Here is a 19,793-nt window from a genome sequence, read left to right as displayed (position 1 = left end):
AAACTGGGGAGGTCCCAGCTGGCACAAGAAGGGCTGGAAGGAGGATCCACAGGATCCACTGGCTGTGGTCAGTCAGACCTTGGTGCCAGGGAAGGTCGCAGAGCAGGTCAGCCTGAGTGTCATCACCCATCCAACATGGATTTGTGAAAGGCAGGTCCTGCTTGACCAACTCGATCTTCTTCTATGACGAGGTGATACACTTAGTGGACAAAGGAAAGGCTCTGTATTTTTTCTGCATATATATTTTAAAAGCCTTTGGCCATTTCCCACAGCATTATTCCAGAGAAACCAGCTGCTCAGGGCTTGCACAGGTGCACTGTTTTCTGGGTAGAAAATTGGCTCGATAGTAAAGACCAGAGAGTGGCAGTGAATGGAATTATATCCATCTGGTGGCCGGTCACCAGTGCTGTTCCCCAGGGCTCAGCACTGGGGCAAGTCATATTTAGTACCTTCACTGATGATCTGGATGAGGGCATTGAGTGCCCCCTCAGTAAGTTCAGAGATGACACCAAGCTGGGTGGGAGTGCTGATCTGCTGGAGGGCAGGGAAGCTCTGCAGAGGGATCTGGGCAGGCTGGATCATGGCTGAGGCCAACAGTGAGAGGTTCAACAAGGCCCAGTGCTGGGTCCTGCCCTTGGGTCACAACAACCCCAGACAGCTCCACAGGCTGGGGCAGAGTGGCTGGAAAGGACCTGGGGGTGCTGGTGGCAGGAGCTGAACATGAGCCAGGCTGTGCCCAGGTGGCCAAGAAGGCCAATGGCATCCTGGCCTGGATCAGCAATGCTGTGGCCAGCAGGAGCAGGGCAGGGATTGTCCCCCTGTGCTGGGCACTGGTGAGGCCACACCTCAAATTTTGTGCTTTCATTTTTGGGACCCTCACAAAAGGAAGTACATTGAAGTGCTGGAGCATGTCCAGAGAAGAGCAAACGAGCTGGTGAAGGGTCTGTAGCACAAATCCTGTGAGGAGCAGCTGAGGGAGTGGGGGGTGTGTAGTCTGGAGGAGGGGCATTGCTCTTTACAAATACCTGATAATGCAGCCTGGTCAGTCTGTTCTTCCAAGTAATAAGTGACAGCATCAGAAGCAATGGGTTCAAGTAGCATCAGGAGAGATTAGACATTTGAAAATGGTTATTCAAGAAAAGGGTTGTCAAACATTGGGACGGGCTGCCCAGGGAAGTTGCGGAATCATCATCCCTGGAAGTGCTCACATGTGGATGTGGCACTTTGGGACATGGTTTAGTGGTGAACTTGGCAATGTTAGGTTAACACTTGGACACAATGATCTTAAGGGTAATTTCTCAGTGAAATGATTCTGTGATGATTGGCAGTTATTTTAGTTCTATTTGTAAATAGAACTAAACTGTTCAAATTTAAAAGAACAATATTTTCTAATTAGTGTTCCTCTTCAGAATGGTTTATTATCTCACTGTTTTTGTCATAATGAGTGTAAGGTTCCAATAGATCATAATGGATAATTTCCATCACACATTTTTGATATACTAAGCTGAGCTCTGACTTGGGGACAGGCAGTGCAAGATCAAGATTTATGTGCGTTTAAATAGTAGGAGTCAGTTAGTGATGCTAACTGAGTCAATTAGTGATGAGTAACCTGAAAAAGCTGCACTTTCACATATGGTTAAAAGCAAACCTTCAGTAGATGAAAGGCTCTTCAGTCCTGCCCTTGACTGAAAAGAAGGGGAAAAGAATGGAAAATCCCTTGAATACATAGTGAAAGCTAATGAAAGGCTGAAAAACTCATGGTTATTAATGATTGCCGTATCCTCAATTTAGATAAAAAGATAATTTTTTTAATGAACTGGTAGAGAGTATTTCTATACTGTCAGCTTTTCCCAGCCCTGCTTATTAATGGAATCATAACACAGTGACAAAATGCGCAGCAAGAATAGCATGTGGAAGGAAGTAATCTGCAAAATGGCTTCCTACCTGGCACTGAATTTTACCGTAGCTATTACAAAGTGAGTGTTGCCGACAGCTTTGGCAATTCATTGTGCTGAATGTCACTGAAATGTCACAGTGCAATAACTTGCCTTTAATTAAAGAAGCAGTTACACTTGATAGAACTGGCTGCTATACCCTACACACAAGCCCATGATACCAAACCAAGACATGTGCAAAATATATTGGCAGTGACTCCAGCAGAAACTGCAGCAACAAAACCTAAAAAACCTTTCTGGATAGAGCTCTGACTACACAACAAAGGAAGATATTAGCAGAAAGAAAGAGGCCTGCTACTCTTCATCTACTATCTTCATTCTTTGTGCAATTAAAATTTGTAGTGCAGTGAATAGAACTGCTAGAGTAAACATCCAGCTACATAATTTGTACCTATGAAAGAGTTGTTGAGAGAAAGCTCTTAGCTATGTATGAGAAGGAGAGCACAGCGATTGCATGGATGATTATGATTAGATTTATTGCTGATACAATAATATTGCAAGGGAAGTATAAATAAATAATCACTTTGTCATCTACTGCAATAGATTATAGTATAGTCAGGTCATGTCCCTCCTGTTGAGTTGTAAAGTTCAGTGAGACCACAATTGCTTTCTAAATTTCTCAGGGAAGTCTAGGTGCAGCTAGGTTTACTTAGTCCAAGACTGGTCAACAGTTGATCTCCAAAATGCTACAATATAAGCAGGTTTGGCTAGAAATGTTTAGGTTTAGAGTCTTTGGCCTTACAGAAGTTCCAATTGCAAAGCAGGAAAGCACCTATGTTGGTACTTCAGGATTTCATGTCTGTATGGTAGCGCTTTTTACTCACTCTCCAAAAGTGAGTGTTCCTTGCAGACATCCCTGCCAGCGAAGGGGTCCACCCTGAATCTGCCTGCAACATCAGGAGAATAGTTTGCCCAGTTGACCTAGCCTCCATCAACACTTTATCCTTATGCAGGCTGATGTGTACCAAAGTCAATCAAAAACCTCTCAGCTCCCCCATCTCTGGAATTCATTAATTATGCCATCATCCAGACAGTTCCTCCTGCAATATCTGCCTGGTGTTTTATATTAGGACAAACCATATTGATTGCTAGACGGACAGTGGTGTGGTGGGGAAGGACACACATGAAGATCTGTTCGTCTTTCTTCACCATCACGGTGAACTGCTTGCAACACTCAATAGAATTTTAGAATAAGCAGAAAATGTACTATATGCTGAAAGTTGGTTATAAAACTAGGGCTGTGATAGCAAGCTGTACTGGGCATTACACAAATGAAGCTGCCCTTGCTATGCTTCAATCAAAATATGTTGCAATTATAGTAGGTTCTTGTCCAATACAACAAGCAAGAGTCAAAAGCTCTCCAAGCAACCTCTTACAGAAAGGACAGCAATGCTATCTATTTGTCCCTACCTTTGTCCCAAAATATTTGTTCCATGAGTTTAAGGAGCTACCACATCCTGCAAGGACTTGCTCATGGTATTTCAGCTTTGTTTATAAAATGAGGTCCAAATGCTTTTCTACGTAGAATTTATTCCTGTTGAACTATACTGAAAGATCATCTTTGAAAATGTCATGCTTTTGTTGTGTGTAGTCTCATTGCTGCAGACTGGTTTGCTAGAGAAGTCCGGGGATTAGGCTGTGGGGCTGGATGTTGTTATCAGTGTCATTATGAGCAGTGATTGACTCTGGTTTTATGGCTCAGAAAACATCTGCTTCTCTATGTGAGAAAGAAAAACAGGAAATGCCTGCTTGAGATTGCTGTTGCTGCAGTGTTGCAGTGACAGCAATCAATTAAAATAAAACTCTGATAAATGACTAATACAGGTCAGGGGGCTGTCAGGGTGCGTTCCCATTGTGCACACACTCCAGAGTGGCTCTACGTTTTGCTCTGAGAGTATTTTTTTCCCAGTTCTTATATTGACTTATAAGCCCCTGGTTAATTTTTTCCCCCCTGTCCTCTGCCCAACTTTCTGTAGCAAGAAAGAGTGAGCAAACGGTTTTTGTGGATGTCTGGTGTTTGGCCAGACCACAACAGTGACCTATAGGAAAAGCATTCAATAAAAATGTCCTTGAAGTTATTCAGAAAGAGGAAGAAATATTAACACTTGAACAGAGAGATAAAGCAATGTAGAAGTTAGGCTAGCAGCATTTTCTCCCTCCTCCTGTTCTTCCCCATCTAGAACTGAATTCTCAGTACACATGCTTTAGGCACGCTGTAAAGGTTTATCCACATTCAGGTTATACAACTACTCCAGCTATGCTAGCTGATCCAGTTTTGGAGCTGAATTTTTTTGCATTATATAGTTCCTACAAAAAATGTCAGATGTGAATGGTATCACTTTACAAATCCACAGGTTTGCTGCAGGCAGGGAGAAATCTTCTTGGTTAGAGCATAGTGTTAATAACGCAAGGGTCATGTGTTGGATCCGTTTTTTGATCCCTCACTTAAGGGTTGGACTTAATGGTCTTTGCAGATCCCTACCAACACAGAATATTCTGTGATTCTTCTGTTTGCAACAATATTGATGAGCAATAGAACATTGAATAGGCAGTAAGGATTGTTTCTTTTAAAAGAGAAAAGATGAGAGGAAAATCAAAGGAGTGACCATATCAGAAAATAAATACTTGAATCTCTGAGTTAAGTTGTTGAGTAATGACTAACTAGGTGACAGCAAACCCTGTGTGCTTTGAAAGTAGATCTCCAAGACATCTTGCTGTGTAAATGATGATGGGAACTGTGTGGGATATTGTCTTGGACAAGAAGCACTCAGTGTGTCAGGAGGTTTTGGTAAACAGGACATAGTAGGAGGTGGCAGTAACGGAATGCACACTTCCAGAGCTGGATGCCTGTTTTCAATTAAGTGCCATTCTATGAGAAAGAAAGTGTTCGGCAGCATCATTATTTCCCATCAGTGTTACTGCTGGCTTGTGTCCACCATATCACCTTCTAGCAGATACACAGGGTCTAAGCACTCCCCACCCTCTGGAGTGGATGGACCTGGGTGCCTGGGTGAAATTTGAAAGCTTTGGTCTTAGGAACATAGCCTGCTTCCTGTACTGTTGATAGTGAATGCTCTTTCCAGTTGGTAAGCCAAAAAATTGCATTATTGAAACACATATCTAAAGAGGGGGGGGGGAAAAGAGCATTATAAGGAGCCAAAAGTGATTAAAATTTTTAGAGGTAATCTGACTCTAAAAGCATATTCAATTATTTTCCATTTCTATGTTCCCTTCTGAGGAAAGCGTCTGTAAAAGAAGCCTGCCCTCTGTACAGGAGTCAAAGTGAGAGACATGGCAGGCCAGCGACAGTGGGCTGTGAGCTCCATGGGAGCATGAACTGGGAGCCCTGAGCCCAAGTGCTGTGGCACCACCTTCACTGCTGCCCTGGGCACATGCTGCCCCAACCCTGAGGATGAGAATACATATATAGGAGCTTCCCAAGAATTGCTGGCTATGGTACATAATAGTGTGACACAAAAAAATAGTGAAGACACGAAGTTCCTAACACAAAACTGAAATGATCCAAAGGCAAGAACAGTGACTCTCCCAGGTCCACAAAGGAACAAAGAAGAATTTGACTCAATTTCATTCATTTTTATTTTAGTGAGGGAACAGCAGGACAGGTTTTTATTGTAGGTTGACGCTATCAGCTCTGCCCTTGACGGGATTATGTTGTGTGCAATGCGTTTAGTGACATGTTTTAAATGTTAGACCCTGCTTTTGAGGAGAGATGCTTATTTAGAGGTTACAGGCACCACTACTGTAAGGCTGATAGCACAAAGATAAAAAAAAAATATTTCCCAAAACTTTGCTGAATCTTTTTACAAGTTCTGTTTAAAATAAAGCCACTTACTTTTCCAACAAAATTCCTGTATTTTTTCACCTTTTCAAGTACACATAGTGGTTGAGAGGGTTAATCAGTATTTTATAGTTCTGCATGATACTCAGATCTGGTTTCTAGTGGTCTCCTCCCCAACAAATCAAATTACAACAGCCATATCTAGTTATTTTAATGCTCTCTAGTGTTGACTTGGATTATAGCATGTTATTTGTTCATCCTCTGCAGCTGTATTAGCAATGACTAACAGCACTTGCAAATTATAATGAAAAAGCATTTATTTGGGTCATTATTTTAACGACATTGTACATTATAATGTTAGAGGTTACATTAATTTCTTTTTTAAAAATTTGCTCAGCATCTTTTAAGATTATACTGTGGTTAGATCAAAAAAGATGAAAATGATCGTAAAAAGGCCTTATTCAGGAATTTATTTAAATATTGCTCTGAGCATATTAGACCCTTCTCATTCTTCCCTCAGCTCTTGGACACCTCCAGTGCAAAGCTGTAACTGACGATCTACTGGCAGGCTCGTACTTTCTTTCCACTTCTGGATCCTGTCTAAAATGGGGAGAGATCCAATGACCTGACACAGTTTGCCTGTTGCAAAACATTGTTAACAAACTTTGCAGCCATGCTCACATTTCTGGCTAGGGTTCACCTAAATAGGTACGTAGAACTTAGAGCCAGCAGACCATATTTTGTCTGAGTCAGGCTGCATGCAGGTGGCAGGCTGGAATGCAGGTGCATGCTCAGCATTACCTGATACAATTGGCAGGAACATGCCAATCCCTGCAGAATCCTTGCCTTGCTAAATTAAGCAAATCCTCCCATGTGAAATTAGTTATACCAGTGACTGTTGGTATGTGAGGTATTCTACCAAGAGAAACCATGTTGATTGCAAATCTTCCTCCATCAATATTGCTGCAACATGCAGCTGGCATAACTGGAAGATTAGCAAGCTTCCTTATGCGTGTTTAGTGCCTGACACATCCTTGTCTCCAAATGTTATATAGCACAAGCTGGTTCTATAGCTTGCTCCGTATAAAAAATTATGCATTTTATATCCAACATTATGGAAGAAAAATGAAGGAAAGACTCAAGAGCAGAAGGTACGGGTAAAACAGCATATACATAAATGGTTTCACTTCTCTTGGTCAGATGTTTACTTCTTCCTCTTCCCCCCGAAACAGCTAGCAGTGCAAGGTGCAGTAAGCATGATATGGTTAGGTTTTCCTGTTAATTTAAACACGTCAGTCTAAATTGCAGTACTTTCCTGGTTCAGTTTCTTCAAAAAGCTACCCCATTCTGCTTTGCTGCATGGCCATGCTCAGCCGTTCATAGAATCTTCAATTCATAGAATTGAATCCTTTCCTTGGATTGGAAAGGACCTTACAGATCACCCAGTTCCAACCCCTTGCTGTGGGCAGATATTCCTTCCACTAGACCAGGTTGCTCAGAGCCCCATCCAACCTTGGCTTGAATACTTCCAAGGATGGAGCATCCAGAACTACTCTGGGCAACTAAATCTACTCTCCTTTGGTTTAAAGCCATTATGCCATATCCCATCCCTGAAGGTCCTGGTAAGTCTCCCTCTCTTTCTTTTCAACTTCCTTCAGGTACTGAAAGGCTGAAGTAAGGTCACCCCGAGTCCTCTCCAGGCTGAACAACCCCAGCTCTCTTTGCCTATCCTCACAGGAGAGGTGTTCCATTCCTCTGATCATCTTCACAGTCCTCCTCTCAACATGGGCTAAAAAGCAGTCCCCCAGGCTGTAACTGCAGGAAGCACAGAGGTAATTCTTTTCAGACAGGGAAGAGCAAACGTGTCTTGATGGTTTCAAGATGGATTTGGATTTTGCTGAAAAACAAGACCATCCCTAATGTGATATTAAATGAAATGAGAATGTAACTTGACTATGTCCATTTGTGGGGTCTTAGGCTTGCAGACCACACAGATGTATCAATCTCACTCATGTACTTAAAAATGGCAAAACCTTGAGAACAAAAATCTATGCTTAAATCCATTAAGGAATAGACACAAACCAACAAGAGATCATAGTTAGAAAGTCTCTCACTGTCACACCGTATGCAGAACGATTAGGTCTTGTATCACTTTTGCTGGACTAAAGACACTTTTTTTCCACTGCTGTACTTCTTGGCAGATTTTTGTGGCAAATCCTATAAACAAATTCCTACTTAATTGGATTTCCATTTTCATGTAGATCGTATCACCTACATGCTTGTTTCTAAAACTGAATTTCTGTTATTTTTGCTTTACTGTTCTTTGTAGCAAAAGACTGCTCCACAGAATGAAGTTAGCTATTGGTTAGCTAAATACCACAGCCATTTCAGTAGATATGGACACAGAGTAAAATGTGAAAAATGTCCATGCTAAAAGGGATAAAAGATATTTTCAAGTCCTAAATATATGTTTGATGATTAACCACGTGCAAGAAAGCCCATTTGGAAACAGCATAACAAGATGATAAATAGAGATATTCCAATGTATTTTTAGGAGAACCATTTACTTAATTTGAAACAAAATCTCACAATTTTTTCTGAAACTAATTCTCAAAAATACCACATTCCTAACTGAAATGGCTAGCAAATGGTAGCAAAACTAAAAAAACTAATGGTAGCAAAACCAAAAACAAGCTAGCTCCAGCTGCTGGAAATTATCTCCCATGTCACACACTGCACCAAGCAATAGCTGGGTTTTGGTTCCTCACATTCTGAAAACCATACAGACTGTTTTGAAGTGGAATATGTAAAAACATAAAATAAACAATTTCAGTGTCCAGAATAATGCTAAGAAAGTAAGTTAATAGATAAAAAGTATAAAATAATGCTAAGAAAGTAAGTTAATAGATAATTCTAGAAATGACATATACGAGAAGAAAAAAAGCCTGGAAAGTTATTTTCACTCTTTTCAGGAACAACTGGATGGATAGAATGATTCCATATATAATAATTTATTCAACCTGATAGGTATAGTTCAAAATACTAAACTGAGATTTCTACAATAAACTGAACAATGCAAAGGATTTGTCTGAAAAAAAAGGTTTATTTGAAAAACACTCAACAACTATTATTAAGAAATTATTTTTCCTCTCTACATTAACATATTTACATATACTATACATATATATATATATATATATATATATATATATATGCACACACACATACAGAGTTTTAATTTGAATTGTGTATTACTATATTGGATCCATAAAGCTATGTATCATACAACAACTTGGTGTAAGGGTTTGCATTTCTTGGATATAACAGTCTTCTTTTTGTTTGTAACTGTGTAAAATTAAACAATTTGAAGACACATTATCTCAATGCATTGCTAGTAATTTCCTGTAGACACTGTTATTCACATTAGTAGTCAATGTAGCCCTTCTAGTACTAGTGGTAGACATCAACTGGCCACTGCTGTTACTAATGTTAGGATCAAAAGTCTTTTTACAATTGAAGAGACTGAAAAATTGTCTCTGATACTGAGAAGAAGCATAGTAGTAAATAAAGGGGTCAATGCAGCAGCTAATGCTGCTGATAGAAACACAGAGTAGATAGGCAAAGTACAGATACTCTAAGCTGTTGTCATACGAAAAATGGATGTAATGAATTAAGAGGAGAACATTTGTTGGTCCAAAGCAAATAACGAAAACAGAAAAAACAGCCACACACAAGAGCAAGGCACGTGTCTTCTTATTTTGCTTTGCAACAATGGTGGAAGAACTAAGACAGCGAATGATACACACATAACAGACAGTAGAAATTATAAATGGCACTATGAAAAACACAGAAGAGAAGATAGAGAAGAAGTGGACGTAATAGCCGTGAAGTTCGGATTCTCTCAGCACATCGTGGCACGTCGTTATATTTAACCTGGGTATTTCCATTGTTTGCTCTCGCAGGAGAAAAGGAATAACCCCGGCTATTGCTACAAGCCATATGATGAAACAAACCAGTGAGGCACGAGGTAGTGTACGCCACCCCAGGGACTGCATGGGGTACACCACGGCTAGGAAGCGATCGACGCTTATGCTCGTCATAAGCATTATTGAGCAGTACATGTTGCAGAAGAAGGCAGCAGTGATGAAACGGCACATCTGAGGCCCAAAAACCCAGTCATTTCCAGAAAAGTGATAAACAATCTTAAATGGAAGTACACTTACAAAGAGAACATCTGCAAGGGCCAAATTCAGCATGTATATTACAGCTGGCTTTTCGATTTTCATCTTTTTCAGAAACACGAGTATCGCTGTAATGTTCAGAGGGAGACTCAGCACAAGCACTACGGTGTAAACTGAAGGAACAAAACGAGTCAGCCATGGACTGGTGAGGTATCTTGCCGTTTGAACTGATATCATTCGTCGTTCAGGTAGGAATGATGCAGTCTGATTGGTGGCTCCCGATCCAACTTCCAAGTCATTTTCTGTATCACCATCAACAGGAATAAGATCAGCCACTGGATCGGAAGAAAGACGGATGGAAAAGCTTCTGATGATGTGTGGTATGCTGCTGTTATTTGGAAAGCCTGAAAAGTAAAAAGTATTAAGATTAATAAGTCAATATTTAGATGGTATGGGGAAGTGAAAACATCTTTCAAGAAGGAAAGTTAAGATTACATTAGGTAAACAAAAAAATAAGGGTTAATTTCTGATTCAAAGCATTTTATCAGGTTGCCCACAGGTCACCATTTTATTTTAGCTCCTCCTGCTACAAATTTAGGTAAGATGTCCTTCTTTGTCTCCCATCTCTTAGCCTGAAAGCTTTCATTAGTAGTGATTCTAGCTATGCTCAAGGATCCAATCTAATCTATGCTCTCCTTGGGCAACTTTAACACTAACACAACAGGCAATCTGCCAGCCTTGAACTGTCTTGGCCAGACCCCTCACACATTTTGTAAGAAATGAGATGCTGGCATAAGTGCCCATGCACAAAATTGCCACTAGAAGTACTAGAAGTACTCATCATCAAAATCACAAAAAGTAAAAGTGCAACTAAAGCATCATGGTTTTGAAATATTTCTGTGTGCTCTGGAAACATCTTACTCAACTCGAAGGCCCCCATTAAGAGAGATGGCAGAGCAGTTCCCAAGGTAGATGTGGATCAACCTTTTGCTTGCAACAGATGGGTAGCCACAGATTGCACTGAAACACTTCCCGAGTTCTACTTATCGTAACCCACAGTGTGCAGGACAGCATGTGTCTGCCATACCCCCAGGGCACCTCTGAAACCTGCAGTTCCCTCTACAGCAAAGTCTCCTGCAGCATGCTTCCATAGCTAAGTCATGACAGGCCATCTCTTCTTTTTGAATGTAACAAGCCAGGAAATCAGTGTCATGAAGCATTAAATGTCTGGCAGGGAGTTATTTATGTAAAAAAAAAACAAAAACAAAAACAACCAATCAATCAAAATAACTATTTAGGCATTATTTCAGCAAAGTTGTTTGTATGGAGAAATATTTTCTGAGACTGTAATTTTTGGTTTTGGCTTAATCTGCTTTGGCATAGAATAATTCAAGTGTACTGTGGGTAGACAGAAGTGAGAAAATTACAACTACTCAAGTAAACAGTCACCTGTTTACCTGTGCAATTGATCCTTTGTTGGATCTTTGATAATTAAAACAAAAATGAGGGTGTCTTAGCTCACATCTGTGAGCTGAAAGTACATGATTCACCTGTGTAAGATCATGCTTGTTAGAAGCAATTATTTGTTCTATAGTAATTGAAACCAAATTTTTTAGCAAAATCTCTGAAGGAAGCAGATGGCAAAGAGAAAAATGGCTGCATCTTTAAGCAGGCAGTTACCTCCCTTTGTGCACAGGCAGTGGCAGAAGGACCCCACCCGGCAGGGATTTTTGTGAAATTCAAACTTGAATGTGGGGGGGAGATCAGAGGACTGGTAAGGCAATTTGGTGATTTTATTTAGAGCGGCTGTGCTTTATGTACCATGCTCTGTCACAGCAGCATTCTAGGGGCCAGAGACAAAAGGGAAGTGTTGGAGAGAACAGTTTTCATATGCAAAGTGACTAGATTGCAACCTCTGCCGGTCAGAAAAAAAAGATGCTGGGAGCTTGTTACAGAAACTGTAGTGGGAATGATGTAGTTAGAAACAGAAATGATAGAAGTATGTGAGATTTGGTGATTGCACAGAAGGGCACTAAACGCATTTATACTAGGGTCTATTCTGTCTTTTTTAAGAGAACATGAACAACAAGCAGAACTATAGAGCCTTAATCTTTAACACATTATAAACTTAGTTCAAGCAGCTGGATGGCTCAAAGAATCAGCTCCTAGGCTTTGCAGCCAAGCTGCAGCACAAGTCCTTTTGTATGACACCTCTAACTTTAGCCTGTGGCTGACATCAGAGAGTTAGGAGATTGACTGTATTTAATGATCTTTGCAATAGAAGTATGTCACAAATGACAGCACTGGTCTTCATCTCTTTTGGGGAGCATTATAACTATACTTGAATGAACAACCTCCTCTCCCCATATTTCTTACAGCTGGAAGCTTGTCTCCATGGTAAAGACACCAGTAAAAGCGAGGAAAAATCTGTCAACTGTACCTACTGTATCTCCAGTACACACAAGTTTTATGAATTTAAGACTTTTAATTCTACGAGTATTTATTTTCAAACCAGAAAACTATTGAAAGAAAAGACAATGATAATTTTAGTCCCCCAAAGGTTGACATGTCCATCTTGCTTTCTCCACCATTGTAGAACAGTGTGGAGAACCAAACAAAGAGCTGACATGGTTCCATGTGAGGAATGCATGTTTTTGGGAACACAAATATAAATAGACTTGAGAGAGTAAAGCCTGGAGGCCTGGAGTTAGGAACTGTGTTGCCAAGACTACCACTGCGTGATATGGTCACTGAGACACCAGCACCTCTCTCATCCCAGTATCCCTCAGCTTTGAAGGACCTGAGCTGTGCTGCAGTTTCACACTTTGGAGAACCAGCAAACCAACTTCATCAGTCACTGACCCTTCATGACTGAGGTTAAGTCTCTTGGTGTTGATGCTCTGGGTGATAACCTGACCCACTTCTCGTTACTAACCCCTAACTGAGAACAGTACAAAAATATGCTACAAGAAAAAAATGCTATGACCGCGACAAGTACCTTTCACTGACTACCAGCCAGCGTATTAGCTATTGCTTATAGTTAACTGTACATTGCTAATAATTTGAATTATATCCTAAATTCTTGGCGACATCTTATTTACAAGTTTATTAGATTAAGGGATTTAGAGTCACTTTTACTCCATTACAGAAATTTTCTAAAAGTAGAATCCTATTACAATAAATCAGAACAAAAACATGTGTAAATAATTCAAGTTTATTTAAAACTATCTGGAATATTTTGGTGAAAACTATGTGTTCTTGTTATAAGCAGAGGCTTTCTAAGTTCAGAGTTGAACTCAATCTTCATTCTGTCAACATCACCTCCATGCTGACTCCTATTCTCAATCCATGTCCCCATTCTGAACTTAGATGACAAGAGGTACTGCTTGCAAGCCAGCTTTGTGGAAAAATGTAATGAGGCATCACACTTGCTATTTCAGTGCCACTTGATAATATAAAGAATGGTGACTTAAACTTTCTTGATTGAACTAAATTTAATTTGAAAGCTTGACAGCCACGTATCAGTTCTTATCCTTTACCAAGCTGCTTGTAGGACACAGTGTAATTCTAGAAAAAACAGTAAGCACTGCATACTCTCTGAAACAGAAAGGCAGACAAATACTGCCCTGAGGTTTTGTATTCCTTCTGTGGCAGTGTTTATGTGAAAAGGTGAAGATAGAGATTTATTCACAGAAGGGAACAGGATGAAATAATGTAATATTATTTCAAAAGATTGTAATGAACCTTCATAGCAAACAGAAAGGCCAGAACAGGAAAGAGGCATTACCTTTAAACTGGGTTAGTACAAGACTGCCAATATACAGTAGCTCTACAGAAAATCTTTTGAAACTACTGATAGCTACAACTACAACAGAATCTGTGAAATTATTCTTTCTAGCTGTTTCCAAGCTATAGATATCATTTGTCTAAAATGTATTTCACTGCAGCCTAATTATTTTTTAATAATTAAAAAAATTTTGTTAGAAAAACACAAGTACAGCTGGTGTAGTGATTACAAATGTTCAGAAGGTCATCTTATTTTCTAGCCTGCCATCCAGTCCTTTTGGAAGAACTCAAGCTTGGTTGATTTCTGTTTTTATAACAAATAGGAACTCTGTCATATCAGCAATGAGAATAACCCTTTATCAAAATGTCTATAAAATTTAAACAGGTATGAACTGTTTAACAAATAGACGGTTAAACTGTGAACAAATAGACAGCAGGATAAAGCACTGAGGTTTTATCCTTGAGGTGTGTGTACTCAGGACACTGAATAATAAGCAGAGTCTTTTCTTTGCCTCCAACAAGTACTTCAAAAGGCAAAAATTACATAGAATCAGTATGACACTCAAGTTGCCAAAGTCTTCTCTTATTCCCTGTGGTTTTTTCATCAGTTCTCCAACAAGGACAAAGAGGAATTATGTAGAAAGCTCAGCAAGTTTGTCATTGTTTAATTTTAACACTCCACAATGTGCTATTTCCTATCAATTATTACATATTGTTCATCTCACAATCAGTACACACATATTTTGTTTACCCTGACATTTTTTTTAAATACAGACATATGTTGTAATTTCTTTTCATGTCTATTTTTATTTGCAAAGGACTACTCTGCATCCCATTTGTGAAAGAAAATACAACAGCTTTGACCAATCTTAAGCTCCAGAAGAAACTTGGAAAGTATTTCTGTAGGCCCATGGACAGGATGTTATAAACCAGCAGACTTCACATCCCAAGGGATATCTTTGTGATGTGAGAGACTAGAGAATAGGCTCCTACACAAGCCAATTAAAAATGTTCCCTGTGTGCTGCTGGACAACAAATAATACTGATTTATGGGCATTGCTGGTGACAGCTGCATACTAGCTTATAACAAATAGATTTCTTTTATCTCCTCTTTGTATAACCCCAAGTGATAAGCATCTAGAATCTAAATTACTCAATAGCCCATAAATTAGGCATATGAAGGCAGACTGTGAAGCGCATGCCAGACACGTTAATGACAAAATAAGACACAATCTTGTAGGAGTGATGATAGTTATTTGTTTTTATAAAAATAAAACTGAATTGTGTATGCGTTCACATCTCCATTTATACAGAATTCATTATTAGATTACACAACTGATGTAGTAGCAATCTGAACACATTTACTTGAACTGTTGTTTTCTTGCAACTGGGTGTCTGCTCCGTTTTGCTTTCCTATCTCATCTCTTTAACCTCATATGCTGGCTTCAACCAATATAATCACTCTATTTTGCCAGCAGTGTCCCAAGGCAGGGAAGTCCAGGCGAGTTCAGACCTTAGTCACCTTAACAGCACTGGTCAGATAGTTTGTAGGCACTTTACACCAACCTACTGCCAAGCTAGTGCTTTTTCACCTGCCCAAAGGAACAGCACAGGTCAGTAATGTGGTAACTGTGCACAGTGAAGGACAGGGGAAAAGCAGGAGAGAAGCTGCAGGTCAAGGCCAGAGCAGATCTCGGGATACAGCAGTGCACAGGCAACAAGAACATTGTGAAGTACATTGTGGTAAAAACAGGTTATCTAGGACAATGGGGAAACTACATTATTGCAATGGCGATGAGCAGAAGAAGAGCAGAAGACATATTCAGGGGATCGGGTTTTGTTTGTTCTGTTGTGCATGAAGTAACTAGAAGAACACCACCAACAGTGAAAGTTTTGTCTAGCATTAACATGTACAGTTTGTTTTTTACACCAGCACCTCCTTTTCTTAAACAGATATTTTTTTTTAGACTTCCCCTTTGAACATGACTTTGACAGCTTCCTTCCCACTTGTTCTTGTGCCAAAAAGTTGTCTAGCAAAAATTATTTACCTTCTCTGATGCTTCCCTCCCAGCACAATTACAAACACTAGGTCTATTCCCTTTCAGTTTAGCTCAGTAGTAAAAGTATGTTATGCTCTGAAATTTCCTCTTAGCTGCTCATCCAATCAGCCCTTTCACGTATGTAGGACCTCAGGCTTTACTGCATGCCGTCTCGTGGGACTAAGTTATTTCTACTGCAGCACTATCACCACTAGCTGACTGAAAGAAATCTTAAACTGAATCAAGCAAAACAATAATAGCAAAAAAACCTGTGCTAAGCTGTAAATGTACAATCCTTTGTAGGGCTGTACCTCTGCCATAAAGTGAGAGCTTACATGCATGTACGTCTTCTCTCACCTTCCTTTCCTCAGCATCTCCATCGTCTAACAAGCTCTGAGCGGGATGGAGCCATGGGCTCACCAGTTAGGGTACTGATGTTGCTGTTAGTGAATAACCCTGAAATAACCATGGAAGTCATCTGTCTACTTGGGGTGCATATTCTGAACTGTTTTGTGCTGGCAGATCATCCGAAGTTTGCACCGCCCAGCAGCAAGTCTCGCCGACCAGGTCCGTTCCACCACCACCTGCTGCTGCCTCCTGCCGCCCTCAGCTACGGCGTCACCCACAGCCATCCCTCACCACCCCGAACAGCCTCTCCTCGCCGCTGCTATGAGCACAAAGAGCCGAGGACAACTCGGCCCGAACTCGCACTAGAGCTCCAGGCGGGAGCCGCACGGCCCGGCCGGTGCGGGCACACGGTGCCGTGCGCCCGGGCCCGTTCCGGTCACGGCCCGCGCTGAAGGCACTCCGCGGGCCCCGCCGCCAGCCCCGGGCCCGGCCCCGCCCCGCGCACCCACCTGGCCGGGCCGGCGGGCAGCACAGCAGCGCCAGGGCGCACAGCAGCGCCCGGGGCCCCATGGCCGCGCCTTCCTTCCCGCACTCCCTCCGTCTGTCCGTCCGTCCGTCCGTCCGTCCGTGCGGGCGAACCTCAGCAGGCTGGGGCTGTCGAGGAGCCGCACCGGGACTCGCTGCTGCCGCAGGGAGGGGGCTGCGCTCCGCGGGCGCGGCGGCGCGGGAGGGGAGGGGAAGGGAGGGAGAGAGGGAAGGAAGGGGAGGAGAAGGCGCAGGGACAGCGGCCCCACGGGACACAGAGCCCCGCGGCAGCCCCCGCGCCCGGCTGGGACACGGGAAGCGGTGGCGGGCTTGGCCGGGGTGAGAGGTCGGGAGCGCCGGAACAAAGGGTTATGTTCAAGGAATTATTTTAAGCTAAGTTTGCCAAATTTGCCGTCCGAATGCCTCACGGGAGCAGTTCCAAGGCCACATGAAATGCCTGCATTACTCACAGCTGAAAGATCACGCTGGTTCAGAAAAGCCCCTTACAGTTGATCTACTTCGTATAAAGGAGATGACGTCCAAGCTTGCTTTTATTGCATGTGTTCAGTAAACTGCTCTGCAAACACAGGGCAACCCAAAAGTGATTCATTGCCCGGCTCTGCCGCCCTGTCTGCTGTACAAAATCCCCGAGAAAGCGGTGCTGCTCCCCAGTCCGGTGGCAGTGCCATGGACAAACCTCGGAAAACTATTGCATTCCTTTAGAGATGCTCATGAATCAAGAGGGGTTGAAGCAAAACCTACCTGAAAGCTGTACAAGAAAATATTTTGGAAATTTTGCAGCTATTACTTAGAAGCTTTGCCCTAAAAACATCCCACTGATGTTTGAGTGCTTTGTGTTTACTAAGCCCGTAAGACGGTCAGAAGCTCTAAAGTGGACACTGTCTTGCTAGGGAGTGCTATCCATGCCTCAACTGTACTGTTTACAGCTGTACAGACAAAAATGGGAAGGAGGGGAAGGCTGATTTGAACTTGCTTATATGTATGAAGTGCCTTTATTACTGCAGAAGCACCGACCTTTGTTTTTAGTGGAGAATGAAGACCCTGGAAAACAAATTTCCCTCATCATAAGTACTGATTCTCAGCAAGCTCTGTGTCCCTATGGTGCTTTTCTTACAGTGCTAGCACTAGTTATATGGCATGCTTAAGCTGACTCTGTTTGCATAGAGCAAGAAATAAATGCAAGTTTTACAGCTGGCCAGCCTTCCTACAGTTCTAGCATCCCACATGCTCTAGGAAACCTAGAAAAAATGCCGTATACTTAATTGAGCTGTTCATCTGTTTAGAAAATACCATGATAAGAGGTGATTATTTCATCTGGTAAGAGGAAGTGAAGTTATTCTTGGTCATTTCTGTAGTCTCACAGTTGTATAAACACACACAAAGATTGCTCTTCTAACTATCTAAACCCAAAAGAGAACTGAACAAAACCAGGTCATTGTAAACATTACTCAGGTTCTCAAAAAAACCCATATATTGCCAGTATTTTTCTTACATTTCAAGAAGCCTTAACCAGTGGGTCAATGCTTGAGGAATACATTAGATTACAGAGTTTGTGAAACATATGAAGAGAAACATTGAACCTCCAGGAAGTATTTTAGTCACAGACATTAGAAACAGTCATAGTGCTATTCCATTTCATCTTTGTAACCTAGTTATTATAAATACAGCAAGTGAATAAAACTCATGCTTTTGAAATTTTATGTCTGCATACAAAAACCAAATTTAAATTTTGTTTCCTTTGGTTTTGTGAATCAACTTGCTTCTTCCTCTCAAGATAACTTATTGTAACAGAGGTGAAGAGTTCATGACTTATAAAACTTTAGTTTTTAATTCTACTTCTTGCATCTTTTTCAGAATTTTGGTTTTGTTATTTTTTTTTTTTTAGTAGAGGTATGTTACAGAACAAAACTTCATTCCTCCTGTTAGACACGCTAAGTTTACCAAAAAAGACTGCATCTCCCTAGTGAGACTGCTACCTCATCACTGTTTGTGGAAGGAGATCGTTCTTGCTGCCAATGCAGATTACCCTGTAGCATGTCAGAGGTGGGTAGTTACTGCTGAAAGATGAGCATAGAAACATGCCTCAAAAGCAGGGAAATCAGTTGTCTATCTAGTTACAAACTTTTCAAAATCACACGTGACTGTCAGTGTTTGGATTTTCTGGGAATGAAAGTTTTTGTTTCATTCCTGTATTCTTTAAAAGAAAGTTGGACAGCTAAAGGAGGTCCACAGACCAGTGCAAAGAGAAACAGAAAAATCTAGTGCTTGTGTTGGTGTTCCTGTCTGCCTGGCCTAAGCAGAAGGATGTTGTTCTGCAATTCTGTGGGTAGTTTTGTATCTTCAGAGGCCCTTGAGAATGGAAAAGTTCCAAAATAAACTAAGTCAGCTGCCAAGCACTCTTAGTCAACTCTGAAGACACGTGATAGAAAAATGCAAGCCTTGGGGTTAACAGGCTAAGACTATTGCCTATTATAATTTCTTTTCACTACCGCCAGTTAAGGAGGACAAAGTTGAGAGATAGGCAGGTTGTGCAAAGAAAGATGCATTTTCTCCTGTAGCAACAACTGATGCATAGGCCCAATTCAGTTGTACTGGCTTTTTTTTCCTCGGGTTTTGAATCAGCAATGCAAGTCTTTCCACACCACCATTTCATGACTGAAGCTGGTTTCACAAGTCCTATCTAATGTTGAAGTCCCCACATTGTATCTTACAATAGCCTCTAAAAAGCCTCTTTTCTGTTGTAGTTAGTAGCTGTCAGCAGCAGTGGGTGATAACAGAATCACTTTGCTCATTTGTGTGGTGCTACACACTACCATCAATCTTATGTGGGGGTAGAAAACATTGTGGTCAGTCCTGTTCAGCAGTCCTGTTCATATTATTGGTCAGTGGAAAGGTCCTAAATGGAACTACCTAATTGAGGAAAAAAGCTTATAAAGGAGTTCAAAGAAATTAAATGGAAATTACTCTTTGATGTGCACTAGGAAGAACAGGAAGCCCAGGAAATGGCTGGGCTGGTACACAGGGTGTACCATTCATACTTGTCATTATGTGGGAACCAAAGAAGCTTTTCTAAGTTTGCCCACTCCAGGAAATAACTGAGGAATGTGCTATTTGCATTAGAACCAGGCAGGTACTAGAT

General features: G+C 41.2%; 1 protein-coding gene across 2 annotated transcripts; it reads right to left on the bottom strand.

Moving 5' to 3' along the window:
- Positions 1-8,837: 8,837 nt before the first annotated feature.
- F2R (coagulation factor II thrombin receptor) lies at positions 8,838-16,786 on the bottom strand. 2 transcript variants are annotated; one of them, XM_059492185.1, is made up of 2 exons: positions 16,618-16,786; positions 8,838-10,339 (listed from the first exon to the last, which is right to left on the bottom strand). In XM_059492185.1, the coding sequence occupies exons 1-2, from the start codon at positions 16,676-16,678 to the stop codon at positions 9,135-9,137; spliced, it is 1,266 nt and encodes a 421-aa protein (XP_059348168.1). In that variant the 5' UTR covers positions 16,679-16,786; the 3' UTR covers positions 8,838-9,134. The 2 variants fall into 2 exon arrangements, with proteins under 2 accessions (XP_059348168.1, XP_059348169.1); XM_059492186.1 differs by lacking the exon at positions 16,618-16,786 and adding an exon at positions 16,118-16,299.
- Positions 16,787-19,793: the final 3,007 nt, after the last annotated feature.

Source organism: Ammospiza nelsoni, chromosome Z, assembly GCF_027579445.1.
Source record: "Ammospiza nelsoni isolate bAmmNel1 chromosome Z, bAmmNel1.pri, whole genome shotgun sequence".
NCBI classification, from domain to species: Eukaryota; Metazoa; Chordata; class Aves; order Passeriformes; family Passerellidae; genus Ammospiza; species Ammospiza nelsoni.
Note: the sequence above shows the minus strand (reverse complement) of the source record. Positions and strands in the feature narration are given on the sequence as shown.

What these genes read in the sequence shown, in the direction of transcription:
- F2R (XM_059492185.1), bottom strand. Translation starts at nt 16,678, where the DNA reads ATGGGGCCCCGGGCGCTGCTGTGCGCCCTGGCGCTGCTGTGCTGCCCG. An exon ending in CTGCCCGCCGGCCCGGCCAG is followed by an intron (nt 10,340 to 16,617) that starts GTGGGTGCGCGG and finishes TTTACTTTTCAG; the next exon opens with GCTTTCCAAATAACAGCAGC.